This window comes from Nuphar pumila, chromosome 5, assembly GCF_984573655.1.
Source record: "Nuphar pumila chromosome 5, dmNupPumi1.hap1.1, whole genome shotgun sequence".
In the NCBI taxonomy this organism is placed as follows: Eukaryota; Viridiplantae; Streptophyta; class Magnoliopsida; order Nymphaeales; family Nymphaeaceae; genus Nuphar; species Nuphar pumila.
In genome coordinates, this window is record NC_143253.1 from 25,271,401 (window position 1) to 25,290,517 (window position 19,117).

The 19,117-nt window shown below is 36.7% G+C and overlaps 2 protein-coding genes across 3 annotated transcripts in view; one reads left to right on the forward strand and one right to left on the reverse strand.

Annotated features, from left to right (window-relative positions):
- LOC149837166 (ribosome biogenesis protein WDR12 homolog) overlaps positions 1 to 8,253 on the reverse strand; it is a 45,718-nt gene extending 37,465 nt beyond the window's left edge. Inside the window, exons 1-3 of the mRNA XM_090005863.1 lie at positions 7,954 to 8,253; positions 6,763 to 6,851; positions 4,758 to 4,864 (exon numbers count right to left, since the gene is read on the reverse strand). Coding sequence (XP_089861989.1) covers positions 4,758 to 4,864; positions 6,763 to 6,851; positions 7,954 to 8,131 — 374 coding nt within the window. The 5' untranslated portion in view covers positions 8,132 to 8,253. The remainder of the gene's footprint in view (positions 1 to 4,757; positions 4,865 to 6,762; positions 6,852 to 7,953) is intronic.
- An 8,822-nt stretch (positions 8,254 to 17,075) lies between these two features.
- LOC149837167 (signal peptidase complex subunit 3B-like) overlaps positions 17,076 to 19,117 on the forward strand; it is a 52,186-nt gene continuing 50,144 nt past the window's right edge. Inside the window, exon 1 of one of the 2 annotated variants that reach the window (XM_090007264.1) lies at positions 17,076 to 17,272. In XM_090007264.1, coding sequence (XP_089863390.1) covers positions 17,147 to 17,272 — 126 coding nt within the window. In that variant the 5' untranslated portion in view covers positions 17,076 to 17,146. The remainder of the gene's footprint in view (positions 17,273 to 19,117) is intronic. The other variant, XM_090007265.1, reaches the window with a different exon arrangement.

The following is a 19,117-nucleotide window of genomic DNA, read 5'->3' on the forward strand; positions in this document are numbered from 1 at the left end:
TAATTTGATAAATGATCATACACATTGCATCTGCCTAATAGTCTTTAGGCACACACCCACCAAAAAGCAAAGCTCTAGTAGTCTCCAATATATATCTATTCTTTCTTTTAGCAAAGTTGTTCTGCTCAGGGGGTATAAAGACATATTTTCTGATTATTCCCTTTTTTCTTACAAAAACTTTCAAACAAGCACCCATAGTGACAAAAAGTTTAAAACAGCAATTTATTGGCAGTATTTTTCTCATGAGATTTTCAAAATTTTATTTATTTCGCATTTTTTCGAGCATATCTCAACAAAAATAAATAAAACAAAGCTTAAAATAAATAGGACAAAATATAAATTTTAAGAAATGACATTGGTTCAAGATCTGGTTTCAAATTTCAAATCTCCTAATAAAAGCATTTTACGTTTTCAATTTCCAAATAAGGATTTTAGAAAGTCATCTTTTCTTCAACACTTTCCAAAGCTACTTTTTTCTAAAGTGTTATATAGTGATAGTGGATGAGGACTTTATTAATATGCAACATTGAGAGAGAGAGTGTGTGTTAACGAATTTAATGACATTTAGTGGTTGTTATAATGCCACTTTTAATGCATCCTAATTCTTAAATAACTCTAGCAATTAATTGTACACGTCCTTTTAAAAAATCTCATGTTAAAAAATGTAAATATCATGATAAAATATATTCAATTATATTTTGTACAATCATCAATAAAGGCAACAAAGTATGCAAAACCACCTTTGGACAAAACTGATGAAGGACCACAAACATTCGAACATAAAAGATCAAAAGGACTCACAACCTCTCTAATTCTACACTCAAACGGCAAGGCACGACTTTTTGTTAATCCACAACTCTCATATCCATGTACATGACTCAGTATGACTATTTTGGAACCATCAAGACATCCTGACAACACAAATGTTGCAACGTAGGACTGGAAATATGCCCAGTCTCCTTTGCGAACTCATATCTAGCTAGTGCAAATAGTACAAGTCTCCCCTTATATGACCAATCTCAATCCACTTCTCTGATAGTTGATGCTGCATAACACAATCAACAAGAGAGAATGTAACACTACAATCAAGTTTGGTAATTTGACCAACAGAAATAAGACTGATAGCCAAAGAATAAACATGATACGCTTGAGAAATATTAGGTCTACTACCAAGATAAAAACTAAAGGCAATAGAACCAACTTTTAAAACAGATATAAATGACACATCTACAATGCGAAAAACATTGCAGGGATGACGGTCCGTCAAGACAGACCTATGTCACACGGACACTCCATTTTGCCCTCTGTATGCATGTCCCCGTGTCGACACACGTCGACACCTGGACACACCATTTTACCCTCCGTACATACAAGTTTGTATTCAATTTATAATTTATAATTATATTTTCAGTATATAATATATATTTTAAATATAGCATATATATTTAGATTATATTCAATTTATTTTGTATTTATGTGATATTTAATATATATATATATAGTCGTGTCCGCGTACCCACATTTTTTGAAATTGCCGTGTCATACCCTTTGTACCCATACCCAAGTGACATAGAGACAGACTTATGAGCTATGATATGACATTATGCTCCTAAGTCTATCAACCACCCAATGAAACTATCAGAGATACCTGTTAAGGCAGTAACAAAGAAGAAAGTAGGAACAAAAGAGGAAAGAACATAAGTTGTGGCAAACTGAGTCAGAAGCTGCAACCGGTGAATTTGTTGTTGCATCTACTCAAGGAGCTGAAGTTGGCCTCCAACCACATACTCGGAATAATTAGACTGGGTGCCACTACAACTAATGTCAGACTGCACATCTTTGGGCTTAGAGCTCTCTCTTCCAAAAGGTGCTGCATATACTCCACCCGTCTTTTTCTTCAGAACTGGACATGAGTTCTTGATGTGCCTGGAACCTCTGCAATAGCGGCATTGAACATAACTCATATCTCCCCTGCCACCTCCTCTACCTCTCCCTCTGCCTCCTGACTGTCTACTTGAAACAACAGGTATTGTCTCATTGAAAGACTGAGCATTGAGATACCTAATCTTGGTCTCCTCAGCTAGCAACTCTACCAATGTCTGAACAAACATGGGAAAGAAGGGTCAGTTGAGAATACTACTGTGAACACTATCGAACTCGGGACGAAGAGCCATCAAGAAATCAATGACATGCATTTTATCCCTAGCTTCACCATCTCGATCCTTGCATTCGGTGCACTCATCACACTTTGCACATTTAACAATAGGCATCACTAATGCCAAGGCTTTTGACAACTGTTGAAATCGAACATAGAACTCTTGTATAGAATCATGCTTTTAGTTCTCACTCTAATTGATACATTCTAGCCCAGTTTGATTGCTCATAAACTTGTCAAATACCCCAAGCATCCTTGGCTGCTTCATACTTCATGATATTAATTGCAATATTTTGTTCTACTGAGCCCAAGAGCTATGATTTTAGCTTAGCATTATCCCTTTCCCACTCCACAATGTTGGAGTCATAATTGGCATCTCCTTGGGTTTAGATTTGGAACCATCAAGATACCCAATATAGCTGAAACCTTTAACTACAGTCCTCATGAATTCAGCCCGGTATGAAAAGTTTGTCCCATGAAATTTTATTGCTAAAATCTGGATGGTCTCCTTCTCCATACTACACCAAACCCCCAAACTACAAATCACATACCTACACACAATACCAACCAAGGCACAGCCAAAACAGAAGCAAACAATATGCAGCCCAGCAACACCAAAATATGTTGCACTATTGATATTAAAAGAAACAGAAATTTCCACACAAATGATTTAACTAATGAGTAACACAACCACCCAAGAGTTCTAGTGTAATGCTACCAATATCAAAACTAAGGTGAAACACAGCAAAATCTCCCAAAATAACACCAACTTGCAGTCAAAAGTATACAATACTAACCCAGCAGCCAAGAAAAAAATATATAAAACAAGTCTAACAGAAGTTAAACAGCCACACCACTACTATCAGCCCAAACACACAAATTAGACTACCTCCTCTTATAGGAGTTCCAAAATTACATTAAAACTCCATGATAGTCACCCAAATTACTTCCATCCGATTTCTTACCCAAAAACAACCTCAACACATCCCATTTGAGGCATTAAAAACCAAATCTCATATCAGAATCAGCAATTTTCTCAAATCTGGCCAGACAGAAACTCACAATACAGAAAAATATTGAAAAATCAAATTTTAAATCGAATATATCTCCAAACACCACGATTTTGGATTTGATAGACTTCTAAAATGAGCACTATTGAGTCCCTAATTAGGACAAGTCAAAATCTACCAACCATATTAGGCATCTGGTCGGTACGTGATGATATCAGCAGCAAAAATCTTGAGGTGGACGACTGATAGATCCAGGATGAGGCTTCCTTCTCTTCTCAATCAGCAATCTCAATCTCTCACAACTCTGATATGGCTTTGATACCATATCACAGCAAGAAGATAAAGAAGAAGAGAGGAACAAAGAAGGAAACTTCATTAGCCTCTATAATGAATGGTTACAACAGATAGAAGGCGTTGATCCCCTCTATTACACTACAAGACAAAAAATGGTTGGCTTTTACAACTGAAAAAAAAATACAAGAATGCCCCCTATAAACAATGATATGTAGTTATGTACATAAAGAGAAGGGACAACACTATGTACAGTAAAACATGTATAACACTTCTCAACACAGCACACTGTGTATGTGTCACACACGCGCACAATGCACGTCTCTGCACATGCACACATTCATGCATGCAAGACCATGTAAATTGTTATGGTTAATTATACTTAACGATAGGTAATATAAAGCTGCAAGAACACATAAATATACAGACACGCACAAGCACGTGTACATGCATGTGTGCAAGACCACGTAAATTGTTGTCAATAATTATGCTTGACAATAGGCAATATATAGCTGCAAGACCACATGAATTGCCATCATTAATTATACTTTATTGCTTATCTTTTATTGTACTGCCTTTATGAAGCAAACAGAAAATATTTAAAGGAAAGCAAAATATGTGAAAAGCTAGTGAACACCCGCTCATCCCCTTAAAAAAAATAGAAAAACTAACAAAGCAGCAACATAACACCAAATGCATTCACTTAACCATCCCATTCATCATTTAATTTCCATAACTACGCAAATTATACCAAGTCAAGAGAACCAGATGCAGCCTGGTCTCACCCACAAAAGTATAGGAAATATTTTATTCTATAACCTAAATCTAGATATTCCACAAGACTACCCTTTCAATATGCCCATAGGGAGTTCCATTTGATTCACTGCACTGACTCTCAGATTTGCTAGAGGGAACTCCATGCCACACGCACAAACCCTCACACATACACATGCACATGTTTGTGTCTGGAAACAAGCACCAAATGCTCATCGCTGCAAACTTTTCCTTTAACTTTTTATACACATACATACATGCATACATACGTAAATATATGTATATATATATATGTAAAGTCGCCATAAGGCACAACAGTGCAGTTACTAGGGCTCATCAATACCATGAACAGCATGCAATATGTGCTTCCAAACAATGTCATCAATGATACGTTTTCCAAAGTATAACATGCATCACATTCTCATGAAAATGTTTATAAAATAAAAGCAACGGTTTAAAGACAGTAAAGTATAGAATCTAATCTCACCAACATGCCATTTAAAACTCCAGACTGAACAATTGTTTACCTAGGATGTGAACCATCAACAGCACTGACCCAATCATCATGTAAACATGGATCCTCCTGCTTTTGTGGCGCTACAGCATATATATATTCTATGTCAAGAACCTTCTCCTGAAAAGTGGAAAAGAAGATGTTGTCAAAGAATTGAGTAAATCTCCTCAAAATGTCATTGTGGAAATTTACAAGAGCATATATCACCAAAACCAAAGCAAACAGCCTACGAAAATAGCCAGTCATTGTGTTCGGTGGAACTTAAGGCCGTACAGTTCCCTGTGTCATGTAGTGCTACTATTAAGCCCAAAAACCTTAGGATGACACTAAAGGAAATTACATTTTACCAAAAGTGACATTTTTTAGGATAAGCAAGAAAATTAAGATCTTGATATTGGCAAGTATCCTTCCAGAACATGATTGTATTGCTATTCTCATCTTTTGCTTTAGGTTGGTCAATGAGTCATGCTCCAATGCACAATACTTAATACAAACCGCTACTCAGTATTTTTTTAATCATATTGTAGCAACAGGAATTCAGTTATTCAGTAACACAACACCTAGCAGACAAAATTACTTCCAGGGAACTTTGTTTAAATAAATAGGACAGTTTTTGTTTTCAAAACACCTCTTCTGTTCAAGTTATTGAGATCTTCCTTATCTAAGAAGGATTTTCAAAGACAGACAGACTTCTCCGCCAAGTCTCTCAAGAGACAATAATAGCCACAACTAAGCCGAATGAGAATGGACCATGTAGAAAAAATAACTGATGTAAAGTAGGATATGTTGCAGCAAGAAAGAGCTCAATTTGTTTATGACCAGAAATTTTCATGTTTTAAGTTCATATAGGACCCAAAGAATATCATGCATCTCTCTGATCAACACTAGTTCTTTCCTTTCTGCAGGTGTTGACAAAGGAAATACAGTAATAGAAGCATAATTATGCTCAATGTAGAGAAGGACCAGCCAAAGAGTTTAAGAATTTAACATCTCAGTCAGATGAGGAATATTATTTCAATTTCCATTTATAAAAAGAAAAAGGGATAAAACTACAAAAAAAATAATAGAATTTAGATAGGAAAAAAACTCTGGAATCCACTTCAGAATTTTATATTAGAAGTAGTCCTTCTTAGAAGACTAAAAAGAAAGGAAGACAAATATTAACGTTACCAATGGTACCACAGGGCCAAATATCAACCTGACATGAATCAAACTTTCCCATATACCACTCCCAAAAAAAAGTGATCTAATAAAAAAGCAGGTCAAGTCAAATAATATTAAGAGGGTTCCAATTGAAATATAAAACTAACTGAATACTCTATAATGGACTCGAAGTCAAGCGCCATGAGTAAAAAAGACAATTTTACTACTATGCCTGCTTCATATTTTATGTGTCACTATAATACATACATTATATGTCGTGTAGCAGATCACTCTCTCAAAAAAAACATAACATGGTAGATCACATTCAAATCCTGAGAGTTGGTGCTAGATGTTACAAATCCAATCATGATCATAACTGGCGAGTTTAAATGGACATTACTCAGCATCCAGTATCTTTGTGTTTTATGATACTGACTCCAAAATGACAAAAATAAACTTCAACAAGCACACGCTAAGAATGTTTTCAATGTTAATTTAAATTTCTCGCCAACAATAGAAGATAACATGCTGGAAAATAACATGAAATGAAATCTATAAAAATTGCACTCTAAAGTGGATTTTTTATTTTTTTTACACAAAAAAATGCATTTCATACGTTAACAATCACCAGGAATGATGTTAAGCATCGTATAAAGCAGAGGTTTATTACATAAGAAGATAAAATAAATGAAGCATTGGTACAACAGGAAGGGCACAACCAGTGTTCACAAAATCAATCCCATTACAACTCATCCAGGCAAAAAGCCAGCCTTTAAGTGAGAACAGAAATGCAAATTCCATCAAGTCAAAAGAACATATGCATGCAACACACTTTTGCTACGAAAAATGTTAAAAAGGAAAGGAAAGCTGCACACCGCAGAGATGCCCTTAGCAAGAAGAAAGCTCTCAAGAGGCATGCGAACCAGTTCGCCATCAATGAGAAAATCAAATGGTGTAGGAGTCTCTGACATAAGAAAAGATAAAAAGTTAATGGATAAAAAGTTTTTGAATTTGTGGGATTGAAAAGGAAACAAAAAAATATTGCATTCAAAATATCTACATGTCCAAGGAATACATAGAGAGGTTAGAAGATAATTAGATCGAGGACGAAAACCACCATTCTACCAACTCTTGAAATATCCACCACACTGCACAAAACTTAGAGCGAAAAGACAGTAAATCTTATGGAAAAAAAAGATCTTTGATTCACATGTTCAGTAGAATTACACATACTTTTCAAAGATATCAAGCGTTCAAAACAATGACGATATAAAATGAGCATAAATGCTTTCAATTATTGATTCAGAAAACAAAATCCAATCGAATCAGTTTCAATTTGGACTTGGGGTCAGGTGCCTTCACCGGATCATAATTTGATTAGCTCCCTGGCGAGTCAAAAATTCCAAACTTACATGCAAATTGCACTAATTGGATTCATAATCATATAGAACTCCAGGCCTTTTTTTCTTCATGTGTCAATTGGTTTCAGACACAGAAGCCCAAGTCAAACTCAAGTATACATCTACTCAATTGCAGAAGCAGAAATACATTACCAAATCCAAGTAAACACGTCAAACATCAATTTCCAACCCATACCAGTGCCGCTGTGCATTGTGTGTCCTAACCTCAGAGCATCGCAATAAAGCAAAGAGTAAAACCAAACAAACACAACAAGTTGCATTAGAATTCACAGATTTTGGCAGAAATGCACATACTACCCACGCGGCGAATCCATCATTCGTACTGAACGGAAGAGAGAAATATCTTTCCCCCGCCAATTCCGAAAATATAGCGGGAAATCACATGTTCCCTGTTAGGAAGAACTTTGTATCTCCAGCAATGCGCGAACGGCGAGTTCCATGGTGAACCACATATCAATGTAAAGAGTGTTTCTAAGACGTTTCTATTGGATTAAAACACAATAGAACCAGAAACCTAATTAGGGTTTCACCGGAACGGATGCACAACTTGATCGAGCTCGAGAACGAGTACAGCGATGAATGGCAGAGATCGTAGACAAACAAAAGCGGGAAAAGAGAAAGAGAAAGAAGGATAGGGTCAGTCACCGTGGTGGAGAAGGGCGTTGATGATCTCGGAGAGGCCGAGCCTGGTGAGGTTGGAAGGGACGGCGATGGAGGTGGTGCGCACCCTCAGGGGCTCCGGGAGCTTGGTCACGAACCGCACTCTGATCTGCCGAGCGGATTCCTCTCGTCCGGCGGCCGCGCCGCTCGTGCTTCCTTCCATCGACCTCAATCACCACCAGCCGCCCGTTTGGTCCCGCGGAGACAGGGCAATAAGAAAGGAGAAGAAGAAGATGAAAATCCCGCCACGAAGAGAAACAGCCGCCCTAAAATTGAACGAGCGCAGCAACCACTGTTGGTGTATGGTAGATGATCCAACACGGATAGACGTGGACCAACCCCACCACACCCGGCCCGAGCTGATTTAGGTCCAAACCAAATCTCTCTCTCTCTCTCTCTCTCTCTCTCTCTCTCTCTCTATATATATATATATATATATATATATATATAATACGAAAACTGTAATGTTGGATGCCAGAGTCGTCGAACGGGGTTGGACGCGTGGCTTTGCGGCGTGCATCCAAAAATATAAAAAAACTGACGCTTTAGCGGCGATCAAGACCACCGCTAAAAATAAAAATAATAATATATTACAGAATAATTATGCACCGCTGATCATGCACGATCAGAACACAAAGTGTCCAATTTGTGTCAGACACTTTGCCCATTAGATACGGCTTATTATATATATGCTATTGAGATCGAAAGGGTATGATCAAGCTTTATGGACTCAATATAACCCCATATGTGTTTCAGCATGGTTTCTTTGGTAAGGATCAAACCTTGTATCGTGTTGTTTTGATTTTAAAATATGACTTTTTTGAGTAATGAAATTTTAGTACATTGTGGGCCCTAGGATTTTTAGGTCTTTTAAAAATCTAATTATGTGTTATAATCTCATTATTTTAAACTCGTTTTCTACTAAATATACCTTGGAGATCACGTCCATATGGTATACCAAAAGATAAAAATTTAAAAAAAAAAGGTGAGTTATACTCAATAGTTTATTGCCTTCAAATATAACACCAAATATAAACCTATGTATACTCAATAGTTTACATGTGATATTACTTGTTTACATGTTCTCTCTTTCTTTGTATATATAAATATAACAAAAAATAGGTTAAATTGTAGTTTTTAAAACTAATTACATGCATTGACATTGAATAATGGATTATAAAGAAAATAAACCATAACTTAAAAAATGTGAAGTCCGACCATGAAAAGGAATTTATTAGCAATTGAATCATCATCACCTTGAATCATAACAATATAGTATTCTTTTGGGGTTTTTGTTTCACACAATAATTTTCTCGTTGTTTGCGTTCACTACAACAAAGTAGTAGATTAGCGATGACTACATTCTGTCGCTAATCCGTCGCTACACATGTTAGCGACGGATTAGCGACAACGAGGCGACGGTATGCTTACGTCGCGAATATTTCGACGCTAACTGGCGACGGAATTATTCTGTCGCTAATTGCGACGGACTAACAAGCGCTATATTCCGTCGCCAATCCGTCTGTACTAAACGGCGACCACGGCTTGGCGACTGATTTACTTCCGTTGCTATGTCGTCGCTAGATTAATATGAATAGCGACGGATGGTTCCGTCGCAAACACGAAAAAAAAATAAAAAAAATTTTATTTGAAAATTAAATATTGAGAACTGTACAATTTATATTTCCTGAACAATTTATATTTTCTGTAAATAAAAAACAAATCACACAAAAAATTTCATATAACAAGAATCTACAACAATTAATCGTTCCACCTTAAAATTAACAAGTTTAATTATTTACAATTCAACAATTACGATTAGGAAACATAAAAAAATAGAACTTCTTCAACACAGTTCTCTAATCATCGCCAAGATTTTGTGCGTCTTCTTGTTCATTGACTTTATTTGTCCCTTCAACTCCACTACGCTGATTATCGCTAACAGTCTACACAATAAAAGAACAGTCAGTATTGATAAACAAAATATAATGAAATAAATTACACACTATATGTGAATCTATCATGTGCTCATGTGTGATCTAAGGCAATAAAAAAACTCTATATGTGATTCTATCATGCTCATATGTGCTCTAAGGCAGATAAAAAGTTATATATATATATATGTGATTCTATCATGCTCATATGTGTGCTAAGGCAGTCAAAAAATTGAATATGTGATTATAGCATGTTCATATGTGTTCTAAGGCAGCTAGAAAAACTCTATATGTGATTCTACCATGCTCAGATGTGCTTTAAGGCAGGCAAAAAACTATATATGTGATTCGATCATGCTCGTATGTGTGCTAAGGCAGTCAAAAAATTGAATATGTGATTATAGCATGCTCATATGTGCTCTAAGGCAGGCAAAGCAAAAAAATTTATATGTGATTCTATCATAAATGATATATGTTCTAAGTTAGTAAAAAAACTCTATATGTGATTTGTGAATGCTCATATGTGTTTTAAGGTAGTCACAAAACTGAATATGTGATTATAACATGCTCATATGTGTTCTTAGGCAGTCAAAAAACTGAATATGTGATTATAGCATGCTCATATGTGTTGTAAGACATGCAAAAAAACTTTATATGTGATTATAGCATGCTCATATGTGCTCTAAGACAATAAAAAAACTCTATATGTTATTATAGCATGCTCATATATGCTCTAAGGCAATAAAAAAACTTTATATGTGATTCTATTATGCTCATATGTGTGCTAAGGCAGTCAAAAAACTGAATATGTGATTATAACATGCTCATATGTGTTTTTAGGCAGTCAAAAAACTGAATATGTGATTATAGCATGCTCATATGTGTTCTAATGCAGTCAAAAAAACTTTATATGTGATTATAGCATGCTCATATGTGCTCTAAGGCAATAAAAAATGTTTATATGTTATTATAGCATGCTCATATGTGCTCTAAGGCAATAAAAAATGTTTATATGTTATTATAGCATGCTCATATGTGCTCTAAGGCAATCAAAAAACTCTATATGTTATTATAGCATGCTCATATGTGCTCTTAGGCAGGCAAAAAGTTATATATGTGATTCGATTATGCTCATATGTGTTTTAAGGCAGACAAAAAACTAAATATGTGATTATACCTGAGAGGGCCCTCGAATCGAAGATCCCCTTTTCAGAACAGCGGCCTTGATCTCATTTCGGAGAAAGGGGGCGACAGTGTATTGGAAGTAGTTATTCAATGATTCATTAACGATCTAACGTACATCATCACCGGAAAGAATAGTCGGTTGCTTGGAGCTTATGTCGGCGCAAGAAGTCGGTGAGCCGTAACTGGAAGAACCAATAACTGGTGAAGTGTTCATATTACTCCCAAACCCGAACACGCGACCTTTTTTGGGTTCACCTGCTGCAGTCACCCATGCTGTAGGATCAAATGATGGATGCTGAGTAGCGTCATCACCATATCGCTCTACCATCTGTTGCTCATATGCCTCCTACAAAATAATGTTTAAAATATTCATTAATAATTAATGATAACATTATGATAACTTGTATATATATTACAATGATTATTAATAGAATTAATACATACCATTGTCGTTCTCGCATTCTCTGATACGAAGACTCCCGTGGTCTTCCGTTTATGTGTTTCAACAAACACATCCTTATATGGTACACTGCCTCCTTTTTCTGCTTCCTGCGAAGTTAAATAACAAAAGATTTAGTACACAAATTTGCAACAATACTTATAAAAATAATATTATAAATTAATGAGTTACCATTTTCTTTAGGTTACTCCCAAATGTCCTAAATCCATTTGTATGTAGATGGGCTTCGGGCATCTTCGATCGATTTTGTGCAGCCTTCGCAGAGCGATTTTTAAATGCATCTCCCACCCACTTATCGCACATTTCATCCCAGTAATCTCTCCTGATAGTAATAGGACCATGGCCCTTCCACAGTAATAGATCATCTACTACGCCATATGTTTTTTTTGCTGCAGTATTCATAGTGTGCAGCATGTCTGCAAATCGATTGGCAGCCACCTTCTGTCACACCTTCCTTGCATCATTTTCTTCCACCGTAGTTGCGAAGCGATTCGAAACCTACAAATATTTTCAGAAAGTTAGTAGACATTGCTTAAATAAATTAAATATGAAACACATTAACTATGAGGAACAACTGTATACCATGAATGAGGACCACAATCTGTCTAACACCTCCTTTGGGTACTCTTTCCATTGAGCAACTGGTCTTGGTAGATGTTGAATAAGTGAATTCCTAATCTCTCGTACTACTTCTTGTGGCTCAAACCTCGTGTTGCACATGAATTGTTACACATTAAATATCAATATAAAATATTTAAAAGATATGCAATAATTGAAAACAAAATACTTATGGTCGATTATCGATATACACTATTCAAATGAGTCTTCTTGTGCCAGCCTGAGAAGACCATGTTTTCTGTGTTGGCTGTTGACTTGTGTGATAAACTGGTGTAGGTGGGTCGTGTACAGGCGCAACATCATCTGTAAAAAATACATTAGAAATTCTCAGAATGCGCATTTGAACTAATCAAGCATCCAATTAGTTATATGATATACCTATCACAGGAGCCCGTGAAGATAAAGGCTGAGTCTGGCTACTACTGGATGAGCGACCACTATAACCTCCACGAACCATATTCTAACAAATAACATATGTCATACAATACATTCAAATAATTTACATCAAGTATTACAATGCATTCAAGTCATTCACATCAAACATTGCAATGCATTCAAATCATTCGCATCAAGTATTACAATGCATTCAAATAATTCAAATCATTCACATCAAGTATTGCAATAATTCAAATCATTCGTTGCATAAATTATAATACATTCAAATAATTGAAATCATTCACATCAAGTATTACAATGCATTCGAATCATTCGTATCAAGTATTAAATACATTCAAATAGAATTTTTAATCATTAACACCAAGTATTGCAATACAACTCACATCAAGTACTGCAATGCATTTAAATAGAGATTTGTAGTATAAGATTTTGCTCACTAGCTTGAGAATTCTTCCTCGTCACTAGTTTGACTTTCTTCTTCTTCATTGTTTGCCCATCCACTTGGTACATCATTTGGATCACATTCCTCTATGAATGTTTCATCGGCCAATGGAGATATGACATGCATATCATGCGCAACATCGTGACCATAAGCGAAGTCATAGACATCATCTGATTGATAGTAATCGCTGTCTTCAGCTAACTCATCTTCCTGTAACTGATCATACTCGGGGTATAGTTTGGACTTCACCTTGCAAACTGCCCACCATTCATTTCTATCTGACTTTTTTATACTCGGATATGAAGTATAATAATCTTGTTGAGCTTGAGAGGCTAATATGAATGGTTCATATGTTCCAAACCTTGATTTATGATTTACCTCTATAATGCCTGAAGCTTTGTCGAGTCTTGTTGCAGTTGGATCAAACCAATGACACTTGAATATCGTAACCCTGTTATTCATGCCTAAGTAAGTCAACTCCATTATTTCCTCTATAACACCGTAGTAATTATGTTCATTTTCACCGTAGCTGCTAACCTTGACACACACGCCACTATTTATCATTGATTTGTTTATACCGTAGTCTTTTGTATGGAATCGATAACCATTTACGATATACCCATTGTAGCATTGCACAACTTTGGTTGTACCATTTTCTAAATCACATATTCCTTGATCTTTAACATCACCATGGCGAACCTACGCACAGACATAAACAATGATTGTGATCACGATCAATTAAGTAACTTAGTGTTGTTTATAAGTACAAAATTTATGTTAGCTTCTTTACCAACTGTTTCAACCACTCCACAAACTAAGTTTCGCATTCTTTTTGTACTTCTGCATCAGTGAGATGTGAAACTTCGCTTTGCAACTCCAGATCAAATCGTCTGCAAACCACAAATACTTGTATTACCGAGCCATGTATCCATATATAGAACATAAAATGATTTATAATTGAGTTGCATATACATATACTTACTCGATGTATGGGTCGATCGTTGAGCAATTAAAAAGAATATAGATGTGTGCTGCATCTTGCTCTCGATCTATCAATAGCCTTGATCGACAACTACCAAATGCATGCCCAAGTGGTTGAAATATCGACAGCTTGTCAGCTACATTTACTTGTTCTCCATCATTATTACGGGGCGGGCATGTGTAACGTGTTGGAATATGAGGTTCGGAGTACATAGATGAGAAATTTAAAATCTCTTCTAAAGTGTACGCCTCACAAATAAAGCCTTCTACTCTTGCTTTACTACGAACCTTCTTTTTTAGGTCGAACATGCATCTGACAAGAATATACATTTCAAATTTTAAATATCTGTCATTAAAGAGACAACTATACAAAAATATATACCTTTCAAATGGGTACATCCATGCAGCACGGACAAGCCAACCTCCCATGTGTGCTCCAACCAGATAACATACCATATGCAGGGAAGTCACTGATTGTCCATAGAACAACGACCTTCATGTTGAAATTTTGTTTTTTTTGGGCATCATACGTGGTAACACCGTCATCCCACAGTACTTTTAGTTCATCAATCAATGGTCTTAGATATACATCAAGATTTTGGCCAGGTGAGGTCGGACCAGGGATCAACAGAGACAAGAAAATATTTGGACGTTTCATACACAAGCTTGGTGGAAGGTTGTATGGAGTTACAAATACTGGCCAACATGAGTATGGAGTTGATCTACCCCCAAATGGATTAAATTCATCTGTACATAGACCGAGTCTAACATTTCGCACTTCCATTGCGAAGTTCTGATGAGTACGATCAAAGTGCTTCCAAGCTTCAGCGTCAACAGGATGCGTGATCTTGTTTTCATCGTGTCGAACTTTATTTGCATGCCATCTCATGTGTTTAGCTGTCCTTGAAGACATATACAATCGCTGCAATCTAGAAGTGATAGGAAAGTAGCAGAGTGACTTGTATGAAACTTCCTTTAATCTCGTGCTACCATTGCCTCTTGTCTTTGGCTTGAACCGAGGATGCTCACATAACGAGCATGACATGTTGTTTTCCTGCTCCTTGAAATACAACATGCAGTAATTTGGAAAAGCATCAATCTTTTTGTAACCCATACCTAGAGCGTTGACCATAACTTTCGCACGATAGAAATTTTGTGACAATTTCTCATATTTGGGCAACATACTCTTCACAATAATGCACAAACGATCAAAACATGATTGACTCAAATTATACTCGGACTTCAAATTCATTAGTTGAAGAACTGCAGACAAGATAGTGTGACTCTCACAACCGTTCCAAAGTGGCTCATCAGCATCTCTAAGTAAATCATAAAATCTACTAGCTGCATCATTTTGTGATTCTTCATCTACGACAGTTCTTACATCACTAGAACTCATAGCAGAACCCAGTTTTGTTCCTGCGTCATCAAATATCAAATTCGTATATGAATTATCGTGCACCATATTCACCCGTGCATCAAAATCGTTTCTAAATTCTTCTCCATGAAACGTCAAGTTCTGATAATCACTCACAAAATCCTTCCTATATAGGTGATGTCTAACGCCATGAGGTTCTACAAATCAATTATTCTTACAAATCTTGCAGGGACACCTAATCCGACCCGTGAGATCTACTGTACTGACACTTGCCGTTGCAAATTCAATGAAACTGTCAACACCATCCATATATTCATGCGATAACTCATTGTCCACTATCCTACGGTACATCCATTCACGGTTTGCGGTCATTTTGTCGTATGATGTTACAAATATTATCCTAACCAGTTAAAAGAGAACCATCAGAATGCTATGATGAAGAAAATATCAAATTTATCATGCAATATATGATGTCATACAATCACAAGAATTATGATGCATGCATTGATAACTTAATATTTTCATGTGCAAACTATTCATGACACGATACATTCATTTGAAGCATGCTTTCAGTATACAATTTCACATGGAAGACATAATCAAATTGAAAGTAACTACATGTAAGCATAGATACCATCACATCAAACATTGCAATATATCGAAATAATTCATATCAAACAAATGTCAAACATGTACCTGCAACAAACACACTTCAATATCCCACTAATTACTACCATGCCTAACATGGACTCCGTACTAAAAAAATAAGAACACTTCCATATTCATACATTAAAATCATGCTCAGCATGATCTCCGAACTCCAACAAAGCAGTCCTAGATATCAACAACTAAGTGAGTGTGTGAACAATAAAATATTACATTCAATAAATTAAATAACATGTGATGCGCTTGCATCACTTACTCACCACGGGTATTTACCCGATTTGCATTGTTTTTGTCACTTACTTACCATGGGTGGCGGGGCACAAGCGAGTTCCGTTGAGAAATCTGCAAAAAACACTGTGTTAAAATGAATATTGAAGCTAATTAAGGAAACACAAACCACACTGGATCGGACCTAGGGATGCAAATATATCAGTTTCGGACAAGCCAAGTACATGGCAGAGTCAAATATGGCCGGAGCAGTCCAAAATCACAAAACCCCAATACTGGATCCGACACATTTGTATCCCTAATCCAACGCATGACTTAGCACTAGTGTTGAAAATTGGTCTTGTATCCGATCAATCAGGAAATTACCAAAATCGGCTCGGAGATCGGATTTGGGTTTTGTCTGGTCAAGTTGAGTTGGGTGGAATAGAGTACAAAAAGAATCATAACCCAAACCCGATCCCCACATGGTTCGTGTTCGGTTAAACTAAAATAATAATTGAGGCCAGCCTTTTTTATACTCATACCTAAGAATTCGGGTTCATGTCGAGTTGATTACCTGGTCCAAACCCAGACCCATTGACAGGCCCACTCAGCACTGATCTCTAATTGTTTCAGTCGAAGACCGCGTCGAGCCCCAAACCCGAGCGAGACATAGAAGAAGAAGGTCCGGCGGGTCAGTGACCACGAGTGATACGAGTTAGACTACTGGGGAACATACGGACGGCTAGGATCCACCCCTTTCACGTCACGCACTAATTCTGAGCCCTACGATGGGAGAACGCTCTCTGAAAAAGCATTGACCACCCTCTCCTTCCTTTCCGTGCGTCTCTCCTGGAAATTTTTCGACGACGCCGGAATTCTCAGCGCCAGTAAGGTGAGAGGGAGAGAAAATGCACTCGTTCGCGTACAGAGCGAACGCTCTCCTGACGTTCTCCATCACGATATTGGGCGTGATCTGCGGGTTGGCTTCTCTCTCCGACAATTTCAACGCTTCCTCCCCCACCGCCGACATTCAGGTCCTCACACCCTCTCTCGCTTTTCTTGTTTTTTTTTATGGTGTCGGTGGATTTGTTTTTTTTGCTTTTCTTTTTCTCTGTTTTTGATGGAATTCTTTTCCCTTTTGGTTTATGTGGTTTGGTTGGTTTTGTTCGATTCAAAAAGGTTTCGTCCATTGAAAGGATTTGTCGATGCATAAGGGCGCCGGTTTATGTCTCTCTTTTATTCCTTCTTTTTTATTTTGATTGGGTTTGGTTCGGATGACGTGTTGGTCGTCACAATTAGGTGCCGATTCTCCATAGAGTTCAAGAAAGAATTTGTTCGGGTTTCGAAGGGGATGTTTAGTTGGATTTCATGATATCTCGCGGAGTGAAAAACCAATTGCAGGAAATCTCAGGGTTTAATGCATGGTTTTTTATTCTGCAGAAGCAAAGTCAATCTCGAAGAGGTCACGTGGAATAATTGGATCTTATGTGTGATTGTCGATGAACCCTGTGATTTTTAGATCAAAACTGTTTTCAGTTATGCGATCATGGAGCGCTTAGCAAACTTGTGTGTGTGCTGGGTGGGACAGTGTGCAGGGATTGATTGGGTTGGTGAAGCAGAGAAGGGCACAATAATTTTAAGCACCGGGTTGTTCTTTTATTAACAGGCTGCCCGCTGTGGCGGAGCACCTAGAAACAGATTCTAAGCCCACTATGATTCAACGGATATAAAAGTATCATTTGTTGCATAAAATCTCGAGGAAATATGATAATCACATTGAGGTTGGTGGATTGAAGCTGCATATTACTCTTGGGGAAGCATTTTACGTGATTAGACCCTAAACAACCTGAGCGGTTGAGCCTCTTCCGAGTTTTTCCATGGATGTAGGTGAGAGGAGCAAAGTGTTTAAGGTTGTGTCATGCCAATCTCTCTAGCAAGCCTTGATGATAGCTGTGCAGTGTGCACGTAATGTATGTATCAGAGATTGTTAAAAATAACTATTTTGCTATACATAAATGGTTTGGATCTATTCCGTGATAGTGTGGCATCATAGGTTTCTTATTTCACTGTCGTAGTACCCTCTTATGTTATTGCTGCGATTTTGTTTTGGTGTCTAGGATCTGCCTTTTGCACATTTTTGCATGTCATGTCCGTTAAGAAGTATCTGTACCAAAAATTACTTATGACATATAGCATGGGCGGAAGTATTGCCAACATTTTGAATGAGGCTTTCCTGTATCTATATTAAATGATGTTTGTTGCAATGTGCTGGAAGTATCTACAATTTCTTAAAATATCATGAATATATAACAAAATTCTTGTTATATTTGACCTCTTTTAGTTGGAAATATGAATAAAGTATCATTTTTGCAACATAATTTCTAAAAGTTCATCACAATTGTTGACATTTTTCCCGAAACCAAAGTTTTCAAGTCACCTTGGTGAGAAACTCCTTGAATATTTTGTTTCAGAACAATCTCATTTACACAAACTCAGAAACAAAAAGGAACCCCATGGAAACATACAATCTGAGTCTCATGTTACAGTGGATATGATTGGAAAGATCATATTCTTAATCATTACTGGAAGGAACTTGAATATATTTGAGGAATTTGGATGGGCAAGATTCTTTTTCTATTCGGCAAATACAAAACGTGTAAGAAGAGACACACGAAAGTTTGATAAATTGTGGAAGATTTACATAACTGGAACAGTTTTATGATGAGATACACATGTATTTGTGTACCAAATGCAATATTGTTGCAAGTTTTTATGATGATTTATTCTGTTTAATGCTTTTGAACATTTTGTGCAATTTCTGTTTACCTATTTAAGGATCTTTTTTTGGTCATTGATGTCATGGTAGTTGCTCACATCCA